The sequence below is a fragment of the Pleurodeles waltl genome, chromosome 12, assembly GCF_031143425.1.
Source record: "Pleurodeles waltl isolate 20211129_DDA chromosome 12, aPleWal1.hap1.20221129, whole genome shotgun sequence".
NCBI lineage: Eukaryota > Metazoa > Chordata > Amphibia > Caudata > Salamandridae > Pleurodeles > Pleurodeles waltl.
In genome coordinates this window covers 508,875,227-508,903,188 of record NC_090451.1, presented here as the reverse complement: position 1 = coordinate 508,903,188, position 27,962 = coordinate 508,875,227, and the positions used below count along the sequence as shown (strand labels likewise).

The 27,962-nt window shown below is 44.0% G+C and overlaps 1 protein-coding gene across 3 annotated transcripts in view; it reads right to left on the bottom strand.

Moving 5' to 3' along the window:
* Nucleotides 1-27,962, bottom strand: part of MATCAP1 (microtubule associated tyrosine carboxypeptidase 1) — a 275,124-nt gene that overhangs the window by 147,950 nt on the left and 99,212 nt on the right. For all 3 annotated transcript variants that reach the window (XM_069217307.1, XM_069217308.1, XM_069217306.1), the window contains exons 3-4: nt 3,027-3,170; nt 2,143-2,275 (exon numbers count right to left, since the gene is read on the bottom strand). In XM_069217307.1, the coding sequence (XP_069073408.1) occupies nt 2,143-2,275; nt 3,027-3,170 (277 nt within the window). The remainder of the gene's footprint in view (nt 1-2,142; nt 2,276-3,026; nt 3,171-27,962) is intronic.

Sequence of the window (27,962 nt, the reverse complement as noted above, 5' to 3'; positions counted from 1 at the left end):
GAACAGGAAACCGTGCTGGTGAGAGTAGTCAGTGATGGGAAGCCCTACACTCTATTTGCACATCTTGTTCCACTTGAACATGCACATGCTTGCGGTGTCCTGGATGGTATAGCTAAAGGAATCCAAAGGTTATCTTTGGATTTAGTAGGCATGAGGTCCACAGAATATCCAGGCCCATCACTAATAGCTGTCAATTTTGATGGTGCTGCAGTAATGATGGGATCTAAGGGAGGAGTTGCAGCACTTCTAAAGAAAGACATTCCTTTTCTTCTACCGTTCCACTGTGTAGCTCACAAACTTCAGCTTGGGATTCTAGATGCTGTAAAATCCAAACCCTCTATTTGTCAGTTTGAAGAAACTTTGAAATGGATTTTCAAATGTTACTGGTACAGTCCTAAGAGGCGACGAGATGCCAAAGAAATTTCACGAATAATTGATGAAAACTTTGCACATTTCACTGATATTAAACAGATTAGATGGGTATCCAGCAAAACCCGAGCTTTGGCAGCCATGCAACAAAACCCGCAGACTGTGGTTCTACACCTGGGACAGGTTGCAGCTGGGAGCGATGATTCTGCTGCGAAGGCAAAAAAGTACCTCTCAATTGTAACGAGCTTTACATTTATAAAAAACCTTTACAGCCTGAGAGATGTTCTGAAGCCAGTGTCTAAGCTTTCTGAATTCTTTCAGTCTAATGAACTGCTTTTATTGCATGTTCCACCTGCTGTAGAGAGGTGTGCATTGACCCTAGTAGGCCTTAAGAGTGAGTTGGGTGAATACATGCAGCAGTTTAAAAAACTGTACCACCCCGAAGAAAAAAAGTTTGGAAAAATTTCTACTGATGGCTGGGAAATAAGGTTATCAGGCTGCTGTCCACCAGCAGCAACAATCCAAAGTGACAGTGAGTTCATTGACAGTGTAGTTAAGTATATTGATGAGAGGTTTGCAAATTTTTATTCCATGCCAGTTCAAGGATTTCAGGCATTTGATTATACACTATGGCCAGAGAGTAGAGAGGAACTGTATAAATATGGGATCTCTGATATTGAGGCAATTGTTCAACATTTTGAAGTACTTTTCACCACAGACGAGCGGTTGGCAATTGTAGAGGAGTTTTGTGGACTTAAAACCCATATTAAAAGCTTTCAGAGCAAAGGCATTCCTGTATTGCCTGCATACTCCACCCTGCTAGCAACAAAACCTCCTACGTTAACTAATATATTAAAGCTTGTGGAGATGATGTTCACATTTAGTGTGTCTACAGCAGAAGCGGAACGTGTGTTTTCTGCAATGAATGTCATTAAGAACCCACTAAGAACACGGTTAAATCAAGATATTCTCCAAGATCTAATGCTTCTTAAAATAGAAGGGCCCAACTTTGAGGAATATGATCCCAGCAGAGCTATTGATCTCTGGCTTACAACAGGAGGCACAAAGCATGTGTGCGGACATAAGAGGCCACATCTATCATAACTACTGAAGTATTGTCAACAATGAGTCTTAGAGCAGCTTGCCATGCAAGATCATTTACTGCTGTATTCCTATACAATTTCTATACTTTTGGACAATAGGGATAATGTAACAGCTTTTCAAGTTTTTCTTTAGCATGATTACAAACCACTGAATAGTTATTGGTTTAATAAAACAAAATAAAAACATATTACATGTTTCTGTGTCAGCCCTATAATTGATGTAGGTGGGACAAGTGGATTTTTCAGGACATGTAGATCTCATTAGCATTTTGTCCCTTGGCCAAGTAGATTATTTTAAAAATTCCACACCCCTGGAAAAGATTACCAAAAACAAGCAATTATTTCTCCTTTTATTTATCATGGGCCTAAAAGCAAGGACAACTGCCCCCTAAATGCAGAAGGTTCCCCTATTCTTGGAGGAATCACAATCAGCTCAAAGTCGTTCCATATATGGAAAGTGGCCTGACCCAGCTTAAGGATGGCAGGAATCTTCATGTGCCCTCAGCACATTGTGTAATGAGGGCTGTCATTCCGCATTATGCCACAGACCACACTGCCTATGAGCTGACCTCCTTGTATGGCGGGATTTAATCTACCTTCTGTTAAAGCATCCCCTCTACCTCTTTCCTAGCATCACTCTTCCACAAGTACGTGCTGAACAGTTTCTGACCTATCTCATGGCGCAGCATCCCTTCCAGCCAGTACTGTCGAGCCCCCGACAGGTTAATGGTCAAGGTGGGACGACTATTCTCAACCATCATCACAGCCTGGGAGAGAAGATCCTCTGTGAGCTGCACCACGATCTACCAAAAGAAGGAAAAGTAAGAGAGAGAATAAGTACACATCCCATTACCCGCCATAAGCAAGAAATAGTGACAAAGGGTAAAGGTACAGCCTACAACCATAAAGACAGAGAAAAGCAGCAGCTTGGTTGAATGGAAGATAGAAGGGAAAGGGATAAGCAGCCAAAAGCCTAAGTCAATGCAGAAGAGAGGATGAAAGGGTGACAATGAACATATGTTAAAAAGCCATCTATCATGGTGCGCCTGAACAAGGAACCACTCCATTCTTGAGCTGCCACAGCACAATTTAGAATTAATGAGAATAGAGTCTAAGAGAACGAAGAGAGCCTTCCAGAGAAGGAAATCAGCACAGAGGTCACCTAAAAGAATGCTTCGTGGAAGATGAACAAAAATATAGATTAGCTTTGAGCAGCTGCACAGCAGCAAGTGTGACAAAAGTTAGCATCTTCTGTCCTGTTCCTGCTGAACACCATCAACACAAATGCAACTAACCAGTAAAGTCAAAGTCCTCACAAACCCTGAAACAAACTTATTATAAACGTAAGAGACAACAAGCATTGAAAAGGGGCAACAAATGAGAGCTCCACTACAATACACCTGGCAAAATAAGCTTCAGTAAAGAGGCCTATAGGGCATGGGAAGTGAACTCACCCCGCCTTCAACAGTCCAATGACTACCCAAATCGATGGAGAAGGAACTCCATTCCCACTAGAAGACGTTTTGAAGGCACAGAGGAAGTAAAAGGCCATACCTCGCCAGTACAGCCCTCCTTCAACATGTACTTCCTAATATTGGTCCAGATCTGACACTTGCTCAGTCTGTTCCCTCCGGTGGCCACTTCAAAATTCTCATAAGTTCCATACTTCTCAAGGACAGCATGCAGGATACGGATAGCCTGTGTGGACAAAGCAGAGAGATCAGACTGCGTGGCGAGTGGTAGAAGAGACACAATGCTTCATATTGCATACACAAAGTGCTAGGCATTCCTTTAAACCGATCTTTTACCACCTGCACCACCCACCCATCCACAAGGTTAAAAACACAGATTCAGATCACTTTTTCAATGGGACTACATCAGATCATAGTTTCCACCACAGTGATTAGCATGTGCGGCCGCTGTGTGTTCTGTTTATATCAAGTTTAATCTTAACAGAATAATAGTCTGAATGTGAAAGTAGTTATCAGGAAACACGAACAATGAGCTAGATCAGGGGTTCCCAACCTGTGGTCCGGGGACCCCTGGGTTCCACAAAGCCTCTTCAGGGGGTCCGTGACTGCTCAGAAAATTAAATAATATGAACAGATTAGGTTCTCAGCTTTCAGTAATGACTCAGTGAGGGGTCCCCGGATTCCAATACTGATTCAGTGGGGGTCCCTGGGTTCCAATAATGATAACGTGGGGGTCCACAGAAGTCAAAAGGTTGGGAACCACTGAGCTAGATGACAACCTCTGTTAAGAAGCAGACTGGAGATCAACGATTCCAAAATGCTATCTGGGAAACAGACTGCCTTCCCTCACACTGCACTGGAGTCACCAACTACTCATGGTAACTGACGCACAGGAAGAATGGGCTGGTAAATGGCAAAGAGCAATTAAATGCGCCAGATACCTAATTGTGTCACTTTTTACAATCTACTAGTCTCACAATCAATTGGAACAGTGTGTAAAAAAAACTTCACATATAAACGTATATAAAATAAACAATACTGTAGGATCGCGAGAGTTGGTGTGAAGCCCATTCGAGTAAAACCAACATTCGGTAAATTGAGTGCAAGGCCGTCGCAGTAAACGAGAATGGGAATTTTTGACCTAAGGTACATTAACACTTTCAATCCCAACCGCTTTGCCGGATTGTTGATATCACTATCAGCGATAATCTTCTGCTCAAAAAATTAGATAAATGACAGAGGGGGTCATTCTGACCCTGGCGGCCGGTGACCGCCAGGGTCACCGACCACGGGAGCACCGCCAACAGGCTGGCGGTGCTCCCGAGGGCATTCTGACCGCGGCGGTTCAGCCGCGGCCAGAAAGGGTAAACCGGCGGTCTCCCGCCGGTTTACCACTGCCCTTGTGAATCCTCCATGGCTGCGGAGCGCGCTCCGCAGCCATGGGGATTCTGACACCCCCTACCGCCATCCTGAGACCCGCCAGGAACAGGATGGCGGTAGGGGGTGCCGCGGGGCCCCTGGGGGCCCCTGCAGTGCCCATGCCCATGGCATGGGCACTGCAGGGGCCCCCGTAAGAGGGCCCCGCAAAGTATTTCAGTGTCTGCTAAGCAGACACTGAAATACGCGACGGGTGCAACTGCACCCGTCGCACCCCTGCAACTACGCCGGCTCAATTCTGAGCCGGCGTCCTCGTTGCAGGGGCATTTCCTCTGGGCCGGCGGGCGCTCTTTTGGAGAGCGCCCGCCGGCCCAGAGGAAATGTCTGAATGGCCGCCGCGGTCTTTTGACCGCGGTGCGGTCATTCAGCGGCGGTACCTTGGCGGACGGCCTCCGCCGTCCGCCAAGGTCAAAATGACCCCCAGAATGTTTCATCTCTTAAATTTGGATAAACCCAGCGTGCCCACCATTACTCTGGAATAAAACCTATCTTGTACCTTTTTCGTTTAGAGCTATTTAATGACCAAAATGATTAGGCACAATTTCATACAGTCTGCAGTTTTAATTTAAAGTGACATGACTCATGTGTACTAGTAGCACTATAGATTTGAAACTGGCCTACAGTTACTTGATTAGGTTGTAAATAGGCAAATACGACTATCATCCGTATCCTATCAATTGGTTGGTCCATAATTGTGACATATTGTAATTATTCAAGGTTCTTAATGTGATAAGATTATTACCTATTGAAACAACACAACTTTGATTAAGTTAATGGAAATAGCAATGCGGTGTAATAAGCGGTTATAAATATTGCTCATCTGCTAAGGAAACTGTGACGTGATTCAAGAGTTAATCAAAAGATACAAGTGGTGAGATTTTGTAATTTAATGTTTTATGTGAACTTTACAGCTTTAACAAAGTGAGTTTATCCTGTGAACATGTGGCGGGTGTAATATGTGATATAAAAAGGAGAATTTATAAAATGCCATTGTGCATGATGTAAAGAATCAACTGTTTGCATTGACGGTCGAAGAATAAACCAATGAAAAAAAAACTGGATGTTGAATCATCTGAATTCACATGTATACATGCATTAGCTAATAGGTACATGGTATGACGACTTTTAGAAAATTCTGTGATGTAATATAAAGTGAGAATGAAGTGAAAAGCTGTGTTGGACCTGGCTCTTTATGCAGGGTTATCCCCAAACTTGTTGCCTTCTTCCTATTGTTTCAGAACTGTTTTTGTTGCCTTTAGGACTCTGGGCACTTTACCACTGCCAACCAGTGCTAAAGTGCACATGCTCTCTGTCTAAAATATACAGGTGATTGGTTTCTCCATGATTGGCCTATTTGAATTAATAGTAAGTCCCTACTACAGTGCATCAGCTGTGCCTAGGACCTGTAAATCAAATGCCACTAGTTGGCCTGCAGCACTAATTGTGCCACCCACATGAGTAGCCCTGTAAATATGCCTCGGACATGCCACTGCAGTGTCTGTGTGCAGTTTTAAACTGCCATTTCGACCTGGCAAGTACACCCACTTGTCAGACCAAACCTGCCCTTTTATTACCTGTAAGTCACCCCTACTGTAGGCCCAAGGCAGTCCCATGGGCAGGGTGCAGTGTATTAAAAGGCAGGACATGTGGTGCTGGTGTGTTTTACATGTCCTGATAGTGAAATACTGCTTAATTCTTTTTTAGGTAAAGCCTAAGCAGCGCGCATGCAATGTCTCTGGACATGTAATCTACTTCTATGGGCTTTCACCACGTCTATCTCACGCCCATCACTTTCATTCAATCCTTGGTCCTGACCTTCAACATTCCCTTGATTTCGTAGGTAAATGCTTTACGTTTGTCCCACCTTGAGGCTGCTTTGTAACCGCCTTGGAGACGGACCCTGTTACATGGATAATTGCACAATCGGCCATATACCTTGGTGTGGCATACTACTTTTTTGTTTTGCCTCTCCGCTTCATGCTCCGTATTCGTATGTTGATCCTTCCTCTTCCTTGTTTTTGGGCATGCAGCTGTTTCTTTGTGGTGCCTGTGCCCAAAGGCTGCAAACTGAAGGGACCTTCTTTTTTTATTTGATTTATTTGTTGAAGTTTCACATAGCTCAAACTCGACCCGAGGAGGGATTTACTTGAGCACCACTTACGTACATGAAGTTTCATCGCAAACCTGATAAGAGGAGCGCTTTACATGAGTACCACTTATGTACAAGTTTAGCAGTTCAAAAATATATAACCTGGCGCATTTAAAAAAAGAAAAATCACAGAAATCCTCAACACGGCTCTCCCAGAAGCACTGATACAACAATATTTACTGCACTCGGGAAACTCGCCACATAATACTTTGAGGAGGATTTCTTTTACAAAACATTTTGACCCAGCCTGTGGTGGTCCTATGGCAATGGGACCACAACCAAACCATTGAGCACGACACACTCTTTCGGCGTAGGCCATCTCTGGGTCCCCACACTATGTTGGGGGACCCCAAAATAGTAACCTGTCCCACCATTCAGTTTCTTTTTAAGCTCTCATGGTTGGAATTTTTGTTTTACAGCTGCGAGTAGTTTGTGTTTTTAAGGGCCTTGTTTGTAATATTATTGCAGTAGGCCTGCTAGGTCTGTAAATGTGTAAGGCACTATGCCCTCTGGGGGCTAAATATGTGGTTACATTGCATTACATTTTGCCATTCTTGTTTCAAGTGCTTATGCCCTCTAGGGACTACCTATATGGTTAAATGACCATGTTTCTTCCAAATGCTATTTTTATTGTGGTGTTCTCTAGGGGCTGTTCTGAGCATTACAGTCAAGATACTACAATATTCACTGCAATCGGAAACTCGCCTCATAATGCTTGGAGGGGCATTCCTTTTTTTAAAACATTTTTGCCTATAACTCACCGTGTGGTGTTCCTAGGACAATGGTACCACCATCAAAACGTTCAGCACTATGCACTGTTTTGGTCTAGGTCATCTCTGGGTCCCCACACTAGGTTAAGGGGGAACCCAAAATAATAACCCCTCCCATCATTCAGTGTCTTTTTAAGCTCTCTCATGGCTGGAACTTTTGTTTTACAACTGAGGGTAGTTTGTGCTTTAAGTGACTTGTTTGTAATATTATTCTAGTTGGCCTGAAAATGTGTAATGCACTATGCCCTCTAGGGGCTAAATATATGATTACATTGCATTACATTCTGCCATTCTCTTTTCAGGTGGCTATGACCTCCAGGGGCTGACTACATGGTTACATGAGCATGTTTCTTACCAATGTTATTTTTATTGTGGTGCCATCTAGGGACTTTTCTGAGCATTATAGTCAAGATACTACAATGTTTGCTGCACTTGTAAACTTGCAATATGTTTGCCTATAACTCACCATGTGGTGGTCCTAGGACAATTGGAACACCATCAAAATATTCAGCACAACACTCTCTGTCTAGGCCATCTCTGGTCCCCACACAAGGTTGGAGGGGGGGACCCCAAGATAACAACCCCTCCCACCATTGTGTCTTTTTAAGTTCTCTCATGGCTGGAAGGTTTGATGTACATCTGGGAGTAGTTTGGGTTTTAAGGGCCTTGTTTGTAATATTATTCTAGTAGGCATGAAAAAGTGTAATACACTACACCCTCTAGGGGCTAAATATATGGTTTCATTGTATTATGTTTTCCCATTCTGTTTTCATGGTGGTTATGCTCTCTAGGGACTCACAGTATTGTTATATGACCATGTTTCGTACAAATGCTATTTTTATTGTGGTGCTCTATAGGGGCTGTTCTGAGTATTACAGTCAAGATATTACAATATTCGCTGCACTCGGAAACTCGCCCTATAATGCTTTGCAGGGCATTCCTTTTACAAAACATTATTGCCCATAACTCACCATGTGGTGGCCCTAGGACAATCGGATCACCATCAAAACGGTCAGCACAACGTGCTCTTTCTGTCTAAGTCATCTCTGGGTCCTCAGACTAAGTTGTATATAATTAATAATGGCAATATTTTCATTTCTTACTGCAGAAAGAGGAAGAAAGTAAATGGAAGTGCTATAGTTATATGTAGGGCCACTGGAATAATGTGGCAGAGAGGACCAAATTATGCGGCAGGGTTGACCAATTTATGTGGCAAGAAAAGACCACTTATGCATTTACAGTGCCATTTACTCTTACTCAAGCAACTGCAAGACCTATTGCATTGCAAATGCTTGTTCACTATTGCAAGGACTATCTCTCCCATAAGGTAACATGGGAATCACCTTGAAATATCTTTTAAGTGAAGCTTCCCATTGAGAGGAGATAGAGAAATGGAGCTTGGGGTCTCCAAACTCACAATTCAAAAATACATCTTTTGGTGAAGTTGGGTTTTGAATTGTAAGTTTGAAAATGCCACTTTTAGAAAGTGGGCATTTTCTGGCTTAGCCATACTGTGCCTCTGCCTACCTGCTGAATACACATCTAGGTCAGGATGTTAGTTGGGCTGTTTGTGCATTCATTCTAGAAAGTCACACAGAGGGAGCTCAATCTTGCCTATCCTGATGGCCTATCACCAGGCTGATGGGTCTTCCTGAGCTAGAGTGGTGGGAGGAGCCGACACTTGCACCTGAACAGGGCTGTGCCTGTCCTCACACAAGTAAGTCTCCAACCCCCTAGAGTGTGTCTGGGGCCAGGGCAGGGAAAAGCAGGGACTTTGTGCACTAAAAGACTTCTCTTTGAAGTTTGCCAGCTTCAAAGGAAAAAATGGGAATAAGTAATAGACCTCTGACCCCTCATAGTTAGAATGCTTCTGTACTAAGGACATTCTGCCATGAAGAAGAGCTGGATGCTGAAGGTGGGCCTGCCACTATGCCTGTTGCTTTGTTGTGTTGGCCCGCTTCTTGCTGCTTCTGTACTGTGAGTGAAAGGACTGGACTTTGCTTTCTCCAGCCTGCTTTTCAAGGTTCTCCAACGGCTTGAACTGAGCTTGTCTCCTGTTAAGAAGTCTCAGGGACATCAAATACTTCATCTGCCAGTTCCTGGGCTCTTCTGCTGAGAGTCCCGACTTGCCAAGTGGTGCCAACTCTAGTCCCTGGGCCCTTGGAAGTGCAGGCTGGTGATCTGAAGGAGAAAAAGCACACATCAATGCGCTGCGCCGGAAGAATGGAACCCACGCCTGTCTCACAGCTGCAGAATCGATGCAGCACCTGTCTCACTGCAGTCCCATCAACACAGTGCATCTGGATTTGCCATTCGTCATCCCTGGACACCAATTTCTCATCAACCGCGCACAGCAGTAAGGAATCGAGGCCATGTGTCCGGAAATCGACGCATTGCCTTTCCTGCGAGGAAAGAATTGATGCATCATCTTCCCTGCCAGTAAGGAACCAACACATCAATTTGCTTTTCCGGTGCCTCACCTCCCCTGTGACCCACATCATCTTTGTTTTTGATACATCCTAGGTACTTTGTGCTAAAGAGATACATCCACTGATTCCTAAGGATTGAGACTTGCTTAAACTTTTAAAAGTGATATCTTGACTTTTGTACTTTTGATGTTTGTCGTTTTGGTCTTGTTTGACTCAAATAAATATTGGCTATTTTTCTAAACTGGTGTGGAGTGCTTTAGTGGTGTTTTCAGTGTGTTACTGTGTGTGTGTGTGTGTGTAAAAATACTTTACACATTGCATCTGAGATAAGCCTAACTGCTTGAACCAAGCTACCAAAGGGGTAAGCAGGTGTTAGCTGTGTGGCTCCCTTACCTTGACTAGAGTCAGGGTCCCTACTTTGACAGGGTGCAAACCACTGCCAACTAGAGACCCCATTTCTATCAGGCAGACAGGTTAATTTCATCTGCATGTGAAGCAAGCCCAAGTTCATGTTGGTCAAATTCAGCAATATAAAAATTTGTGTTCCAGAATTCACAGAAAAGTTTTAAGATTGGAGGGGTTAGTTGACTGTGTTTTAGATTCAAGAAAAGTGGAGGCCTCTATATGAGCTCCAAATAGTTAAGGTAATGCCACATTGCTCCATGTCGGCACTAAAGTGTATTTTTGAGATATAATTGATTGTGACTGTGTTTGTTTACATTTTTCTAATGAGGTGAAACACAAGCTCCCAAACAGGTAATCAAAAAGAAACATTAGGACTAAAAGCATTGCGTTCAACTAGTAATGGATCAACTGCCAATAATAGATCCACCTAAAATATAATGTCACTGTAGTGTCTAGGCTTCCCCATAGGTTAAACAAACTCCGCTTCTGGCTAGGCCTCAGATACCATCTAATGTAGCATTCAGGTCCTCATCCACTGCACACACAATGGTTGCCAACACTCCCCGTCTTAGTCAGCCTCTCAGACCTACTACTATAGTTTCTGGAATGTCATTGTAATCCCATGGGCAAAACCATCAGATCTCTAGATTGCTGAGCTATATCATCTGCTACCCAGTCTACACCTGTTCCCAGTTACTGTCATAATCACCAAAATATATCACTTCTTAGCCTAGCTTCAGTGTAATAGCCTGTGTCTAATCGATGCTCCAGATTCAATTCGAAAAATGTTGCTTGCTAAAAAGAACTAGCACAGTTCTCATAAACAAATAGCTCTTCAGGTTACATTCCATTATGCAAGAATGTAATACTAACCGCATACTTTTCTCTTCTCATACACTTCTTCCCATGATTTCCTAATTCAGCTCTGTATTCCTTTTCTCTAATATCCTATCAAATCCCACTCTTCCACACTGACTTCCCATCATACACTATCTTGACTCACTATAGGCAACTCGTTAACCTCACTCCCTGTCTCACTTCTCCCTTTCAATACTAAGTTCTCTAACTCCACCCAACGCCCTACCCCTGCTAACCTAATTCCCTATTTCTTTTCCCACCTTTCATATCCAAGCTTTCTCTCCTTTATGAAACCCCTCTCACTCAACACCTTCAGGCCTCACTAAAAGCCAATTTATTGACCTTGCGCCCTCCCTCACTTCTCTTAAACAGTCTCACTTCTTTGACGCAACTGCACACCCCAACCCCACTTACCCCCACCCACCTGCATTCGATTTCCTATGCACCTTTTTCAACTATCTACCTCTAGTATACTCTGTATAGTATTAACATTCCACCTCCTCAACTAACACCTTCCTCCTTCTCTTATGGATGCTACAACCACAATACCTACCATAATCAGACTGAGATTCAGACTACGAATTGAGCTCTAGTGGTCAGTTAAGAAATTTTACCCAACTCTCACATTCACACTCTCCCCAATAGACCCTACAAATAATCCTTCAATCTGCTTCTTCTACCCATAATTTCTCTTCCAATCTCTCCTCTATTCACTCACCTTATACCTAACGTACAGTACAGCTACCATCTTTTCCACTAAGTTCAGTAAAGTCATTATCAGACTATTAGAGTAACTTCATGAACCTTCTCACAGATCATGCTCACTGTGTCTGCTGCTTTACTTGCTGGAGCAGAAAACATACAAGAGCATCAGGAACTGTAATATCATACAATCTGAACTACAACAGGAACTACATGCAAAACTATAACATACAACAGCAAATTAATGTGTCAAAAGTGGATATATCTGTATCTTCCACTAACTATGTGTGCCCTATTGGTTACCACAGAACTGCACCAGTATCAATCTGAGGAATCTTAAACAAGAATAGTTACCTACAGGGCACAAACGTGCCCTACGTACAAAACTAATAAGGCCAATACCTACTCAGTGATGACCATGTGACCTAAAAGTAGAGCTGGATAGGCCAACTGGAAATAAAACTACAAAAAACAATATGTAGATCCCTCAAAAGGCTTGATGAAAATGCTCAATCTCTGCCAAGAGCAGCTCCAAAGGCAATAAATAATCTAAAAAAAAAAAAAAAAAAAAATCACCATCAAAATTACCTAGAGGTTCTACTCTGCTCAACACAGTTCTGAGGCATATATGAGGCTATACGTCCAACCAAGGAGCTGTAGGGGTTCCACAAACACACAAGCAATTTGATGTAAGTAGAAGACTCTTAGGGGCACTGTGATATATCAGCATATTACTTCATCAAGAAACCTGCTAATCACAAAGCTAAGCGACCTTGTCACAGAACTTCCTCACCCAAAATGGGCTACATCAAACCCTCAACTCATGCTATGATCATTTAACCTACAATACGAAACAAAATCATTGACCTACTTAAAGCCACAAACATGGATGACTCTCTAGCCGACCCTGGCTTCCCAAACAACCTGAAAACTATATATGGAAAATGTCACTTACCTACCTCTAGTAGTACATCTGTTCGTAGCTTGTAGTGCTGCAGATTCATATGTTGTTCATAGCTTTTGCCATCTAGTGTTGGGCTCGGAGTGTTATAAGTTGTTTTTCTACAAAGAAGTCTTTTTTTTTGAGTCGCAGTATCAAGTGACTCCTCCTCTCAGTCACAGTGCGCATGGGCATCAACTCCTTTGTTAGATTGTTTTCTTTCCGCTATCGGGTTCGGACATGTTTCCTCTCACTCTGAGATTTTCGATTCGGAAACTTTGTATAACTTTATTTCACCATTAGTATTGTTTTGATCGCGTTTCCATCTATAGTCGAACCGATAGTCGAAAACCAGAATATGCCCTTTTGGGCGCACGCACCCAACCTGGGCCTGTTCAGGCCTACCACCCTGATGGATCGGACTCCATTCCCATTCTGTCCTCGACGCCATGTGAAATTTCCGTATACAGATCAACATGTGGTATGTAATCTCTGTCTCTCTCCCGACCATCGAGAAGAAGACTGTGAAGCCTGTCGATCGTTCCAGTCGAAAAAGACACAGCGTGACCGGAGAGCCAGAAGACTGGAGATGACACTGAAAAATACAGAGTACGTCGACACCGTAGAGGAAGAACAGGCCCAGATGGCAGTTTCCATTCAGGACAACGATTCTGAAGAAGACTCGGAGGAAGATAGCCAACCACTCACTGTGGCTTAGCATGTGAGTACAACTGCCCCTATGCCCACTACTAAAAGACCATCTAAGGCCTTGGGTGCACCACTGCCAGAGAGCCATGGTTCTACCCGAAAGAAAATCTTCGGCGACTGACCTTCGGGTTCGGCGCCGATAAAAAGGCCACACCAGCTTCGATGCCGGAGTCAAGCAAATCTACCAAAAGCTCCACATCCGAGCCGAGCTGGCGTCCGCAATCTTCGGAGTCGAAAGTTTGAAAATCTGCTTTGGAGCCGAAACCACAGGCTGAACTTTCGGGACCGAAAAAATGGTCAACTTCCGAGCGGAACAAATATTCGTACTCAGAGGAACAAGGACTATCGAGCTGATTAAAGCAGAGCTCAAAGACATTTGATGAACAGTCCTCTAAATCACCAAAAACATCAGAATATATTTCTGAAAGTACTCAATCACTATGACCCAGCTGATTGCAAGCAAATAGCTATTGTGCCCTTCTTCGGTAAACTCATTGAAAAGGCATACTTTGTTCAGATATCAACTTTTATGAAACCACATTTATAACGTATCTCTGTGTTATACCAAGATGTACAAGGATACTTGCCTGCAAGAGCCTAAGCCTCATTTTGGCTTTGACACTTTCAGGCAAGAAAGGTGAAATATTGTTTAGTTTAGCAGAGAAGCTTCTTCAGCGCATCTCTTTCCTAAGGCCTTTTTGACTGTTTTCGTATGAAAACAAGTGGCATCGGCCTCAGCCTTTATTGAAAAAGTTTGACTCTTGATCATGTGACTCCCTCCTCTGCCAATGTGAAGAAAATGTATAAACGTAATGCGCATTCTAGATATGCCCAATAATGTTGAGCGAGCAAGGCCAGAATTGGTTCATTTTGTGATTACTAATCTCTTTGCCTTTTGTTAATAAACATATTCCAGACTTCGAATAGGCTGAGAGAGTGGTTGGTATTAAACAATTTTAGTGCGTGGTCCAGAAAACTGCCTACTCCAAGCCTGAAGCAGAGAAGGGCTAGTTCAGACTTCCCATGACCACCTTGGTGACAAAATTAACGAAGATATTTTCTATGGAAATTGCGGAGGAACGTGACGCAGTATCTGATCAATTGAAATGTATGGACATCAAGCTGGACAGCTAAAAGAACTGTAATACCTAGGGGGTCATTATGACCCCGGCGGAACTCTGGCGGTAATACCGCCAACAGGCTGGCGGTGTTCCGCTGGCGTGTTATGATTGTGGCGCATTCGCCACAGTCATACCGCCAATCCCACCAGGACACCGCCAGGCTGCAGACGGGCGGTCGTAATCAGCCAGGGCACCGCTGCAAGCAGCACTGCCCTGGGGATTATTAGTCCACAACCGCCAGCCTGTCCATGGCGGTAAACACCACCATGTAAAGGCTGGCGGTAAGGGGGACTCGTGGTTCCCCTGGGGGCCCCTGCACTGCCCATGCACTTGACATAGGCAGTGCAGGGGCCCCTGAGGCTCAGCCCTATCGTGCATTTCACTGCCCGAATTACAGGCAGTGAAATGTGTGGTGCTGCACCCGCTGCACATCAACATTGCCGCCGGCTCTATTACGAGCTGGCTTCAATGTTGATGTGACTTTTCCGCTGGGCCAGCGGGCGGAAACGCTGTTTCCGTCCGCTTGCCCAGCGGAAAAGTCATAACAGGGTGCCACATATACCACCAGCCCAGGCGGTATGTTGGCGCCCGTGGCTTCGCCAGTCTTTTGACGAGACCGCCGAAGTCATAATGAGGGCCTAAGTCTGAACATTTTTATAGTCCTGCTGTATCTGCAGCATGTGCTCCTCATGGAGGAAATACTGTGTGGTGGGGCTCAGGTACGTAAGTGAGGGAACTGCCTCTGGAGTAAAAGTGTTTGTGTTTCCACAATATACAGCTAGTGGGCTCTAGAAAGGTGCAGAAAGGGGAAAATAGGCAGGAGAGTCAGGACTCTAAGCGCAGACCCACTGAGGATGAATGTGAGAGCAAAAGAAGCTGAATGATTCTGTCACATCAGCTTCTTTGCCAGCTACTCAGAGCACAAATTAAAGAAAAGTCAAAAGCAAAGAAGGGGACGAGTTAACAGGTGAAAGTGGGAGATATAATAATTCCTCCCTCCTCTACAAGATCAGTTAGATAATACTGGCTGAAAAGTCACACTATTCCGGTTATCCTGCCTCCCTCCAGGCAACGGGCCGCAATGGCTGGCAGATCCCCTTTTGTATTCCTGAGTTTGAAAGTGAAATAGTGATGGAGCTAAAACATCTAATAAAGAAGGGCCCCCAATGAAAGGAACTCCTGCCCATGCACCGTTCCACCAGTATGTAACTAGCGCATGTAGATTTTTTAAACAGTGGGTGGGATTTACTAGCAAGGACAGGAAGCAGTCCCTCCTGGGGAATGATATCTTTGATATAAAAAAGACTGGCTAATTTAAGAAAGAAACTGAAGAATCCGAAGTACAAAACAGATCAAGAACAAATGTTAGCACGACTCTCAGGCCCACAGAGTGAAGCAAACTCAGGACTAACTTGAATACCAAATTAGCCATTTAGGTTACAGGATTATGGCTTGTGTCTCAAGTGTCCTGTCTCTTCCTTACTTATTCTTCCAGATTACTAAACCATCAGAGACAGAAGACTCCAAAAAGTAGGATATTCGTGGCTTCCTTGGTTTCCCCTAGCTGAATAGAAGGGCCTACAGCTGCACCTGGAAACAGGGCAGTCTAGCTGTTTGCCAGTGGGTAGGACACAAAAAGGTAATGCCCAAGCAAGCGCAGTAGCCTCAACAGCAAATTAAACAAGACAAACACAGAGGACAGTGTTCAGGACACTAGGCAAAAGACTGACCTTGCAACCCTGAAAACTGGTCATGGGGCTTGTTCATGGCAAGTATCTGTAAAACTTGCACCTGAGCAAGAACAAAATCCGACAAAGGCAACATATATCTTAAGGTGCACCAGGGCTTGCTTGATGCTACAGAAAGAACAACTGAGTGATCAAGCCGCCTCACATTCTTGCAATGATGAAGAGGAGGAGCCCACCTATATAATATCCCGGGCCTTAAGGGAAAATAATCATGCTTGTCCCATGGTTCCTATCACACTTAATAAATATAAAGAAAATAAAAACCCTAATTTACATGAACACCCTGCTAAATTAGTGAAAAATTGCACACTATTTAAAAGGAAATTAACCGAATTGGGAGGCTGTGAAACAGCTATTGCACTTGGTGTTCCGAGTGAAGGGAGAGACCATTTGGTAGAGACAAGTAATTGGCTGAGACAGGGACCGGCAATTGATGATGCTTTGAATATTGCGAAACATGAAGAAGCTCTGGTGAATGTGGTAATGGAAGAGTTTCTGGTTAAAACATATGATTCTAAAATTGTGAATTTAGTAAGCAGCACAACAATGAAGCAGGGGCTGATTATTTGGACAGGTTGAAGAAGGTGTTTGAGCGTTATACTACTATTACTCATCGTGAAGAACAAGCTCAGGAAGCGTGGGTGCTGCCCCTGACAAGGTGTGTTACAGAATGTGCTGAATCAGTTGAGACTGATTAGCACTGGGTGGCAAAGATGTCAGCTGGACTGCTTGCCCTAGCAACCCACTGGAGGTTAGTACAAAGGTATATGAAAACCTCTAATGAATCTAAGTCAATGTCACTGCAATTACAACACATGCAACAAACAATAAAGCGAAATGGAAGAAATCAGACAAATCTCGAGTCAGACCGAGGAGGCTGCAGGGAAGGCAATGGCCAGACTGATGTGCACAAGACAGATCACCTAACAGACCTGAGTGGATCATGTTTTAATTGTGGGCAGGCAGGAAATTAGGAGAGAGACTCCCCAACCTTTATCTCTGCTTCCCTGGCAAACTCAGCACTACAAAATTTGTCCAGATTACCCAAGACCAGTACAGAGATTACTAGAACAGCCTGGGTGTGCTGTCTGCACCATGAATAACTTTATCCACAATGATAAGAATGGCACTTGTATGAAGTGCACTATTAATGGGAAAGCTACTTCGTGTCTCACTGATACCCATGCCAAAGGTCTGCCCTGAAGTCCCCCGAATTTTCCTCCATACCTTTCTGGCTTGTCTATCGATGCCATTGGCATCTCGATTTAAAAAGTTCCTTATAACTTTTCGAACCCTATTATTATTACCCTAAATCCCATCACTGATAATCACTTTTTTACTAATCCCCACAACCCCTGCAAACCTTCTGGAAGAGATATGCTTTGTAAATTGAGGTGTACTGTTTTCTGTACTAATAATGGTGTTCTCTTTAATGTTCCACCACATCACAAAGAGAATGTTTTAGCCATGCGCCATTAATGGAGTTAGGGCCAGATGTAGCAAAGTAAAATTTTGCGAGTTGCAAATTGCGAGTCATACCGACTCGCAATTTGCAACTCGCAAAATTTTATGCAGAAAGGTGTCTCAGACACCTTCTGCAACTCGCTATGGGGTCGCAAAGACCCACCTCATGAATATTAATGAGGTGGGTTGCAGTTTGCGACCCCATAGCGAGTCCATGCACTTACAGGGATGGTGGCCTGCTGGAGAGAGCAGATCTCCATGTCTGTGACTGCTTTTTTAATCAAGCAGTTTTTTTTTTCTTTTTGCAGCCCGTTTTCCTTAAAGGAAAACGAGTTGCAAAAAGAAAAACTTCCGAAACCATTTGGTTTCGGGTTTTTTCGGCATTCACAAAGGGGAAGAGGTCCCATGGGGACCCCTTCCCTTTTGCGAATGAGTTACCACCCACTTCAAGTGGGTGGTAACTGCGAGTTGGTTTGCGACCGCATTCGCGGTCACAAAGCAACTCAGCATGGCGATGCGGTCGCAAATAGGAAGGGAACACTCCTTCCTATTTGCGAGTCTCATTTGGGGATGAGCATCACGTTAGGCTGTTTGCATGGCGCAAACTGCGTTTTTCGCAGTTTGCAACATGCAAACAGCTACCTACATCTGGCCCTAAGTCTCCTGGTGAGTGTATGCCTCATAACTCAAGATAAGCTGAATAAATTCCTTGAAAAGGTCCCTTCTAAGTTGAATTTCAAAGGTGCAAATTATACTAGTTACATTGCAACAGTGAAATCAGTCAAGATCAATGTATACCCTCTGAAGAGGTTACCCCTCATCCCACAATACCATCTACGTCCTGAAGCTGAAAAAGGAACTTATAACTGCTAACCTCATTACACAAGGAATGTGTGTGCCCACTGTGGGCCGATATACCACGCAGATTCTTCCTATAAAAAAAGGCAGGTTTGACCAATGTATACTGCTCCGTACAAGAACTCCAGGCTATCAATTGGGTTGTGATCCCCAGCTACCCCATAATCTAAAACCTTACCATTATCGTTGCCTGCATTCTCAGTCACAGTCTAATGGGGGATATTCTACTTTTTCATTATTGTACATGAAGAGTGTCAATGCCTCTCTGCTTTCCCATTTTGCGGATCTCAGTTAAAATGGCAAGGACTTCCTCAAGGATTTACAGAGTCACCCCATCTTTTCCCAAACTCTAAATAGAGATTTGGACACATTGATCTTTCCCAAACATTACACTTTAGTGTGATATGTTGATGATTTACTTGTTGCATTTGTTGCTCGGAGTCGATGCTAGGAAGCATCCCCATTTTTGTTAACTGAGCTTGGCAAGCGAGGATAATAAGGCTTCTAAAACACTATTATTTTTTAGTCTTGTGGGTTATTACTCAGGGTCACACAATTTTTGCAGGTGAGCACCTCCTGTCATCTGATCAAATAGAAGCAATCAATAGGTTACGCAACCAAGTGACTGTCTCTCAGGTATACACTTTCTTGGGGATAGCTGGATACTGTCAACAGCGGGTCTTCAGATTCGCTGCCATGTTGCGCCCATTGCAAGATGTTTTAAAGAAAGACACCCCGAACCCTTGCATTGGTCAGAGAAGGCAGAGAGGACTTTCATGTAGATAAAGCAGGCATTGTGCATGCTGCGCATGAACTAGACTCCTAGATTCAGTGCTTATTTTGTGAAAGAAAGAGTGCCAGTGCCCAAAGCGCTGCTCAGAAACAGGCAGCCGGTGCAATTAAACTTAGTGCACCAAATACGAAGGCTCGCAGTCTTTAATCCACTACCAGACACTCCCTACCCCTTTACTTCACTCTTGCAGGCTCCAGCTTTTTCCATTTGGGATGGTTTTGACGTATCTTTCTCATCCTCCGTCTTCCAATCTGTCTGTTTCCCCCCCTCTCTTGCAGTCAGCAAATATGTAGTGAGGAAAAATAATTGCCAGCGGCCTCTACCAGCAACCACCGGCTCAAATTAAGCGCTTAGGGAAAGGTATGGTATAATGATTTTATCTTAGTGGTCATTTATTATTAATGGTGTTTTTATATTTGCTTTTATGAGTTCTAGTATGGGAATGAAGACTGATTTGATTAATACAAGAAAGTACAAATGTCTCAGATATTCCTTTAGGGTTGACTAATCACTAGTTAGATTCTGGAATAAGTGTGGGAATGCTGTCACGATTGGTGCTTGTGCTGCTTTGGTTCCTAATGAGGTTGGGGAAAGATTACATTGAACACCGAGTTAAGGAACTCCACACTACCAAGAAGAGAGGAGTTGGAGTTAAAACCGAAGGGTTATGGTCCTGCCACATCAGCTCATTTGGAAAACAAAAAATAAATAACTTTGATAATAATTTTGAGTGAGTGAAGATGAGTGAAAAGAGAACATTAGTTCCATATCAAGCCTGCGTCTAAAATGGTTTTCAATTTTTTTATACATTCCAGAGGGTCTTCTTTGCAATGGAGGTTTACAGTGTGTGAAATTCAGAGAAGAGGGACTCAGTCTGAAGTGACTCGCTTGCAGATAAATGAAACCTGAAATTCTTTGATTAATGACTGAAGATATCTCTGCTTCTCAGGTGTTTGTTTCCTCTGGAGATTTTTGATATAGACACTAGCCAGGATGGAATCTGGAGGTGGATGACTTTTAAAGTGATGAAGGCTGTGAATGAGAAACTGTACCAGATGAATACATGGATTAATCATTAGAGTTATGTTACAACAGCAAGGAAGCAATTATGGTTAATTTCATGGAGGAGTGTGGGCTCAATATGGGGGGAGGGGTGGTGGTTGGGTAGAAATGTTAAGGCGACATGGTAAAGGCACCGGTAGTAAGCCGCACAATTTATTGTGGTAAAAGATATCCAAATTAAATGCATAGGAGGGGGGTGAGGGTGAGGTACCGGACTCAACCCAGACGACTAGCCCTAAACATGAGTGCACAATTCAAATACCCTTGACATTACCTCAGATGATGAGGGACACTTTTTGTTGGGACAGGGACTGCTTAGCACAAAATCAATTACACATAAACACATATAGTCCACACTTTGATGATCCAGATTTTTCCAATAGAGCTGGGTAGAGACTGACTGCCACTCAATGCCCCACTCTATGCATCATGCATAAAGTGGGAGGGTGCTAGCCTGGCATCATTAGGGTGGTTTTACCCCTGACTGTTTGCCTCAACCTCCTGTTTTGTTGCTGCATCTTTTTATTGGCTTTAGGACTCTGAGCACTTTACCACTGCTAACAGGTGCTAAATTGCATGTACTTGTCCCCTAAAATATGGTTATATTGGTGTATCCACTACTGCAATATTTAATTTACAATATAAAGTGGTATACTATATACCCAGGGCCTGTAGATGAAATGCTACTAGTGGGCTGGCAGTACTCATTGTGCCACCCACTCAAACAGCCCTGTAAAACATGCCTCAGGCTTGTCACTGCAGAGCCTGCACTTGGCATTTAAAACCCCTTACCAAGCCTTAAACTCCCCTTTCCTTACATATAAGTCACCCGTTAAGTAAGCCCTAGGTAGCTCATAGGGCAGAGTACCATGTAAGTGAAAGGCAGGTTATGAACTTTTACGTTTCTCATGCCCTGGTAATGAAAATCCCCCTAAGTCGTCTTCCATTACTGTGAGACCTGCCCCTCTCATAGGCCAGCATTGGGAATTCCTTATAATACTTTTAAGCTGTTGATCTGAGAGGAGTGGCAGCATCATATTTAGTAACACTGGAATGGTATTAATGAACCTTCTTTACTGGTAAAGTCGAATTTGTTATTATTATTTTAGAAATGCCACTTTTAGAAAGTAGGCAATTCTCTGCACTTACTGCCCTGTGTGCCCACAGCCTATCCCCAATACACGTCTGGCTCGGACTGGATGACAGCTGCACTTGTGCATGCCCTTCAGACACCCATAACAGAATCCTCAGCTGCATCTGCATTCCTCTGCAGACTGATATGTCTTCCTGGGGAGGAGGTTGGGAAGGGCTCCCACTTACTTCTCAAAGGGTAGGGACAATGGCCCTCACAAAGGGGCTGATTACCTCCTACTGATATTCGAGGCTGAGCTGAAAGGGGGACCTGTACACTTCACAGAAATCTTTTGAAGTCATTCCCCACATCAAAGACACATTTTGGTATAAATACTGTCTCTCTCACCCTCCAAAGACAGATCACTCCTGGACCTGTAAGAACCTTTGCTGGAGTAAAGGCTGTAGTGCTGACAGGAATTGCCCCCACTGCTGTGACTGACTGTTCCCAGAAACTGCTACCTTGCTTTGCTGCACTGCCCTAACACCTGCTGACCTCTGCCCTGCTAAGAGGGACTACAGACAGCACCCAGAGTGACTCCAATGGCATACTAGCTTGCCCCCCTGTTCTCCTCCAAGGACTCAGGGACATCAAAGTCTGCATAAAATAATCTGTGGTACTATCAAACCTTTTGCAACCACCTCTGAAGCAGCTTCATCTGGACCTGCTGCCCCCATTGAATCACAACTCCGAGAACGGCTTTGTTTCCCCCTGCCACTTTGACCAACAAAGATTTGTGACCCGCTTTTTGTGGTGTTCATTGTGATTGCTGTATGCATGTTGCACAAATACTTCACACATTGCCTTCTAAGGTACGCCTGCCTGCTCTATACCATGCTACCAGAGGGCGAACAAAGGTTAATTTAGTTTGTATAATCGTCTTGCCATGACTGGGATTGTGGTTCTTACTTGCACAGAGTGCATACCTCGCCAACTAGAGCCCGAATTTCTAACATGGGGATAGGAGGCGGATTCAACGAATTTACTAGAATTGCAATACAGGAGATGTCACATTGTGATGGAGTAACACCGTCCGTCAACTTCAAATCAGGCCCTGAATCTGTCAGAATTAAAAATTATGGAACGGGAATAAGAATGTAATAGGCACTCTGAACAGGCGATATTAGACAAACTACACTTAAAAATGTTGGATTACTGTGATACAGCAGACAGGGAAGTAAAATTCCTAGGTGAATACACAGCAGCTAGAAGACACAGTAAGGGTGGAAGTCCAGGCCATACCTTGCGGGGCTGATTCATTTTGCTTCAGTAGCCTAAAATATAATCCGGGTAGAATCTCAAACTGGAGAAACGCAGCATCATAGCCGTACTGTCTTTTTAAGGGATTGAGCAATACACTGCCAAAACTGATTTAGCTGCACAAGGAATAAATGAATAAGTGGAAAAGGCAACTTTAGCATTGCAGGAGAAACATCAGCGCTAACCTTGATGCTTTCCAATAACATTAGAATACATTAAGGGTGCTATAAAACCATGAAGAATAGATCCCAGTTGGACCGACCAATCATCCCGTCTTGATCGCCTGCGGAGACGATGGGCATGGTTCTAAGCAGAGGGCTGCCTGTTCTGTTGGTGCAGCAGTCTCTGCGGGTCCCTGGGTCCTGAAAATACTTTCTAAGAATGTGGCCGGATTATGGGCCAAAATGAGCAATACAGATTGGCTGCAATTTATCAGTCAGCATGATAATATCTGTTGCCAACAGACTTGGGACTGGGACCTCTGTATGTAAACTGGTATTCTACCTTCTTTTGCACCGCTAATCTGTCTTCTGCTGGCAGGGCGAAAGGTGGGCTTGCAATATTTGTTGCTTGTCAAGGAGTTGTACCATAACCCCTTTTATCAAATATTATTACTCAAGCTCCAAAAATCTTTTCACAATTTACTGATAAACGTCTATCACAACATCTTTGATACTTCGATGACGAAGAAGGTTGTTGATTTAAAAGATCTGTTGAGAGCAGAGGCCATGCAGAAAAGGGTAACTTTGATCCTGTGGTTGGAGAATTTTAATATCAGTGCTTGTAACCCAGAAACCGGGGCTGTACAATGACCCCGATTCACAACTTTAGACAAACTCCGTATGGGGACACCTTAAATAGAATAATCCTGTCTGATAATTTAGTCTTTGCACAGGATGTTAATTCTTCGTATTGCAATTTGCTTCTGAATTATTATGATACGGGATCATGCTCTGTTTCTGTCTAATTTGACCGCCCTTTTTTTTATTTTTAACTATGATGTAGTGACTAGTTGTATCAGAGATCACATTCCCCTTACCTTACACTTGCAAACTGAACTCAAATCTAGAGTCAATCAGATGCCATGTAGGTCCATGGAATTCACCAAGAAGAAGGGGGGTCCGTATTAAGTGGAGTCAAGTGGACAAGGCACAATTCTCGAAGGAACTCGTGGAGAATAATCAGGCGCTAATCCAACAGAGTTTAATACAGGCAGGTGACTCTAGTGCTATTGACGCATTTACGTCCCTTGGTGCTAATATTTCTCAAACAGTCATCATGAGCAAACACCCATGCCCAAATAAAATAGGTTGGTTCAATCATGCTTGTTCCTCTGCCCACAAAAGTCTCAAATTAGCACTAGGAGAGGGTCCGCGGGACATGATTGAAGTGTCTGTAGCAAGGAAGGCCTATTAGGCAGCAATTGAAGCCAGGAAGATTGAAATAAGGGCAAGCGCTTGTGAAGACCTCGAGACTACAGGAAAGTTAAAAGACCCCGGTGATTTTTGGAGAGTAGTTAATCATCCTTTTTTCTGCAGAGGTGATAGACCGCAGATTGATAATGCCATTCCAGTGCATGGGTAGAGCATTTCTCCAAGCTCTTTGATCCGATTGGCCAAAATCAGGGGACCCAGTATAATGAATCACCTGTTTAGATCATGAGGCTGATGATGGTCTGAGCCAGTAAACTGGTTTTAATGAGCTGAAATCTGAATTAAAAACAGTGTCTCTGGGGAAGCGCCCAGCCCAGATTGAATCCTGGTGGTTTTATTCAAAGAGCATATATTGCTCTGGGCTTCCATTATCACAAATGTTTTAAAATCTGCAATTTTAAGCCCATCGGTTCCACCGTGACAGGAGGCAGTAGCTGTCCCCATACTTAAAAGGGGGAACCAAAGCTCAGCCCAGCTGCGTCCGCCCCATCTAACTGCTTGATAGCACTTTTAAAATCCTGGGTAGGATGGTCTTGTTGAAACTCAAAAAATGGGCACATGAGAATAAGGTTTTGTCTGACGTGCAACCTGGGTTTCGTCAAGGAGGTGCCACTGTGGATCAGAATGTTTGCTTTAACAATTCCTTTTATTGAGTTATATGGCAGTACATAACGCTTCTTGCAAGCATTATACTTCAAAATATCATGGTCGAGATACGTGAAGCAAAGGATTTTTCGTTCCATAGTCCCCTGAGCAACTTAAGGTCCATCCACCCCTTTACACACTCAAACCCACCCTCCCTCCCCCCCACCACCCAATGGCAATTCCCCCTCCAGTTGTAGTGACAAGACCAGGCTCAGTCGCTGTCGTACACAGGTCCCCTGTATAGTTGTTCCAGCTGCCCCACACTTTCCTCCACTTACGGGGGCATCCCTTCCCTTCATACCCCACCTTCTCTGATAACCTGCACCATTCCATATCGGTTTTCTAGTCTTTGAGTTGTGGCAGTAACTCAGCCTCCCAGAGCTGAACAATATTACGGTTCACCACCATCAGTCCCAGGGTGACCCTGATACAGTCCATGCGTTTCAGATCGGACTCGCCCCAAAAAATGAGGAGGCACCATTTAGCATCAAGTTCCATTGTTTGTCTGCACACAGTATTAATGCAATTATACACCGCCCGCCAATACCCCTGCAGAGCTGGACAGCTCCAAAAGAGGTGGAAAAAGGAATGGCCACAATGTCAACAACATTGATCATCTACCACCCTACCCATTTTAGCTAACATGGTACATGAAACATAAACCCTCTGTGAAATTTTAAGCTGTCCTAAACCAAATCATGCTATTCACTGTCCTGTAATGTAACCAAGTCACGCTCCAACTGCGCCCTTATGTGGACCAGAGTGCCAGGGGAGTTAAGGATCTTTTGGTAAGAGAGTGTGATTGCCTTGCAGGGCATGTATGTATCTGGGAGTCTGTCCTCCGGCGGAGAAGCCTCCAGGAATGCTTCACCCTTTGGGAGTGCTGTTAGCAGTGCATATTGGATTTGTAAGTAACAATAGTACTCCGCTGGTGCAAGCTGATATTTTGTATCAGATCACGGAAAGAGATATCTTCCCCCTGTTCCCAGAGATCTCCCACTTTTGACAGTCTAGATTCCATTTGGTGAAACCCCGCTGGGCACCAAGACTTCCAAGCCGGCTGTGTCCCAGAGCAGAGTGGCCTGAGTGATTTTATCTGCCCATCCCAGTGCCCGAGTGTCAAATGCCAAAGTTTAAGTGTCACTGCAGTAGGGCCTTTTAAGGCTGTAAGGCGAGCCCCCATATAGGTCACTTTGGTAACACACAGGATGCATGTCGTGCCTATCCATCTGATAAGAGGGTTCATTTTGTGGAAGATGCATCCAATAATGGACCGTCATGCGTTGTGCTGCCCAATAATATTTTTGGATGTCGGGGAGGGTGATGCCACCATCGTACCAGGATCTCGTCAACTTATGGTAAGAGATTCGAGACGCAACCCAGTCCCAAAGCAATACTCGCAGCTTGCATTCTATTTACACAAAGTAGGAATCGAGCTTCAAATAGGGGGCATTGGGAAGTGCATACAGTAAGCGCAGGAGTGCCATCATTTGTAAAGACCGCTCTGCCCAACAGTGAGAGGCAAAGACCGCCAAAGCTGGACGTCCTGTTTAAGACGATCTAAGGGCAATGCATGATTGCAGGTGTAGAACAGAGTGGAATCTGCCATGACAGATTCCCAGATACCTGAAGCCTTCTCATGCCACCTTGGCTTCACAATCATGAGGCAGCCGCAGCACCTCTCCATGGAGAATGTATATTAGCAGCTTTTTCCAATTGATGGTGTAGTCAGAGTAGGTACCAAATTGAGTAAGAATGTGCATAATCCTGTCCAGGGTTAATGTGGGGTCGGACACATACAGGAGATTTATATCCTTCCAACCATCTGGCCATTGAAGTCCACAAACTAAGGGATTTTGCCGAATCCAACCTGCCAGTAGCTCCAGGATAAGGGCAAATATTAGAGGCAAGAGTGGGCAACCCTGGCGGGTGCCACAGCAGAGTGAAAATGCAGGCGACAGACCTCCATTAACTACAACTTGGGCCATTGATACAGTATATAGGTGCTTAATCCAGCTCAGGAATCTCAGGTCAAAGCCCATCTTGTTGAGCACCTCACATAAATATGGCCACTACACGGTGTCGAAGGCCATCCTAGAACCCAAGGAGAGCAACATGGCATCTTTCTGCAGAGAATCAATCTGCCCCAGAACCCCCTATAGGCGTCATAGGTTAAGTGCTGTATTCTGTCCTGGCATAGAGCTGGACTGATCGGTATGAATGAGGCCCGATATTACCTGAAGCAGGCGAATGGCCAGAAGTCTAGCTAAAATCATGACCTCCCCATTTAACAGTGAAATAGGCCTATCTAAGGCACAGCTGTCCGGTGGTTTCCCTTCCTTGTGCATGACGACTAGGTGAGTTAGTTGTTCATCTTTGGGAAGTATACCTAAGGCACGTCTCTCCCTAAACATTTTAAGAAGGTAAGGGGCGATTTTCGATGCCATTACTTTGTGGAGTTCAATGAGAATCACAATGGGGCCGATTGCTTTACCATGTTTTAGTTTCCGTATAACCTTAGCCTTTGCTATTTCCTTCTCCGTTGGGTCAGCCTCAAGTAGAGCATCTCTAGTTGTAATTTTTTTTTCTTTTTGATGGCCCTTAGTCAACAAGAGGCTTTGCCCCTTGATTACAGTTTTGTATGCTGCCCACAGGATTGTTGCCGTGACCGCAGACCTCTCTTTTTTCTTAAAGTAGTGTTCTGAGGCTGCATATATACCCTCGTTTATTTGGGATATCTGAAAGGGATTTAGTATTGGGTGTATCAGAGTCTTAATCTCTATCTTATTATACAAAAATATGTTAGAGCTAAGAGAGAATTGTTACAGGAAATGTGGACAATGCACAAGAAAATTTAACAACAAGAGACATTGGCAGAAAGCCCTATGCAGGTGTATGAAATAAAAGAACACTGCAGGACCAAATCAAATTCTAACCGGGATAAGGTGAAGAATTTATTTGAGGGCACACAGAAATGAATAACCTGAAAGAATTGCAGATTAAAGCTCTCTCATGTAAGACTGATTAGACAATGAGTGCAGGAAATCTAATCAGTTCAGACTACACAAAGGTCTTTGGGTTACAGTGATAAGGCACACATGGTA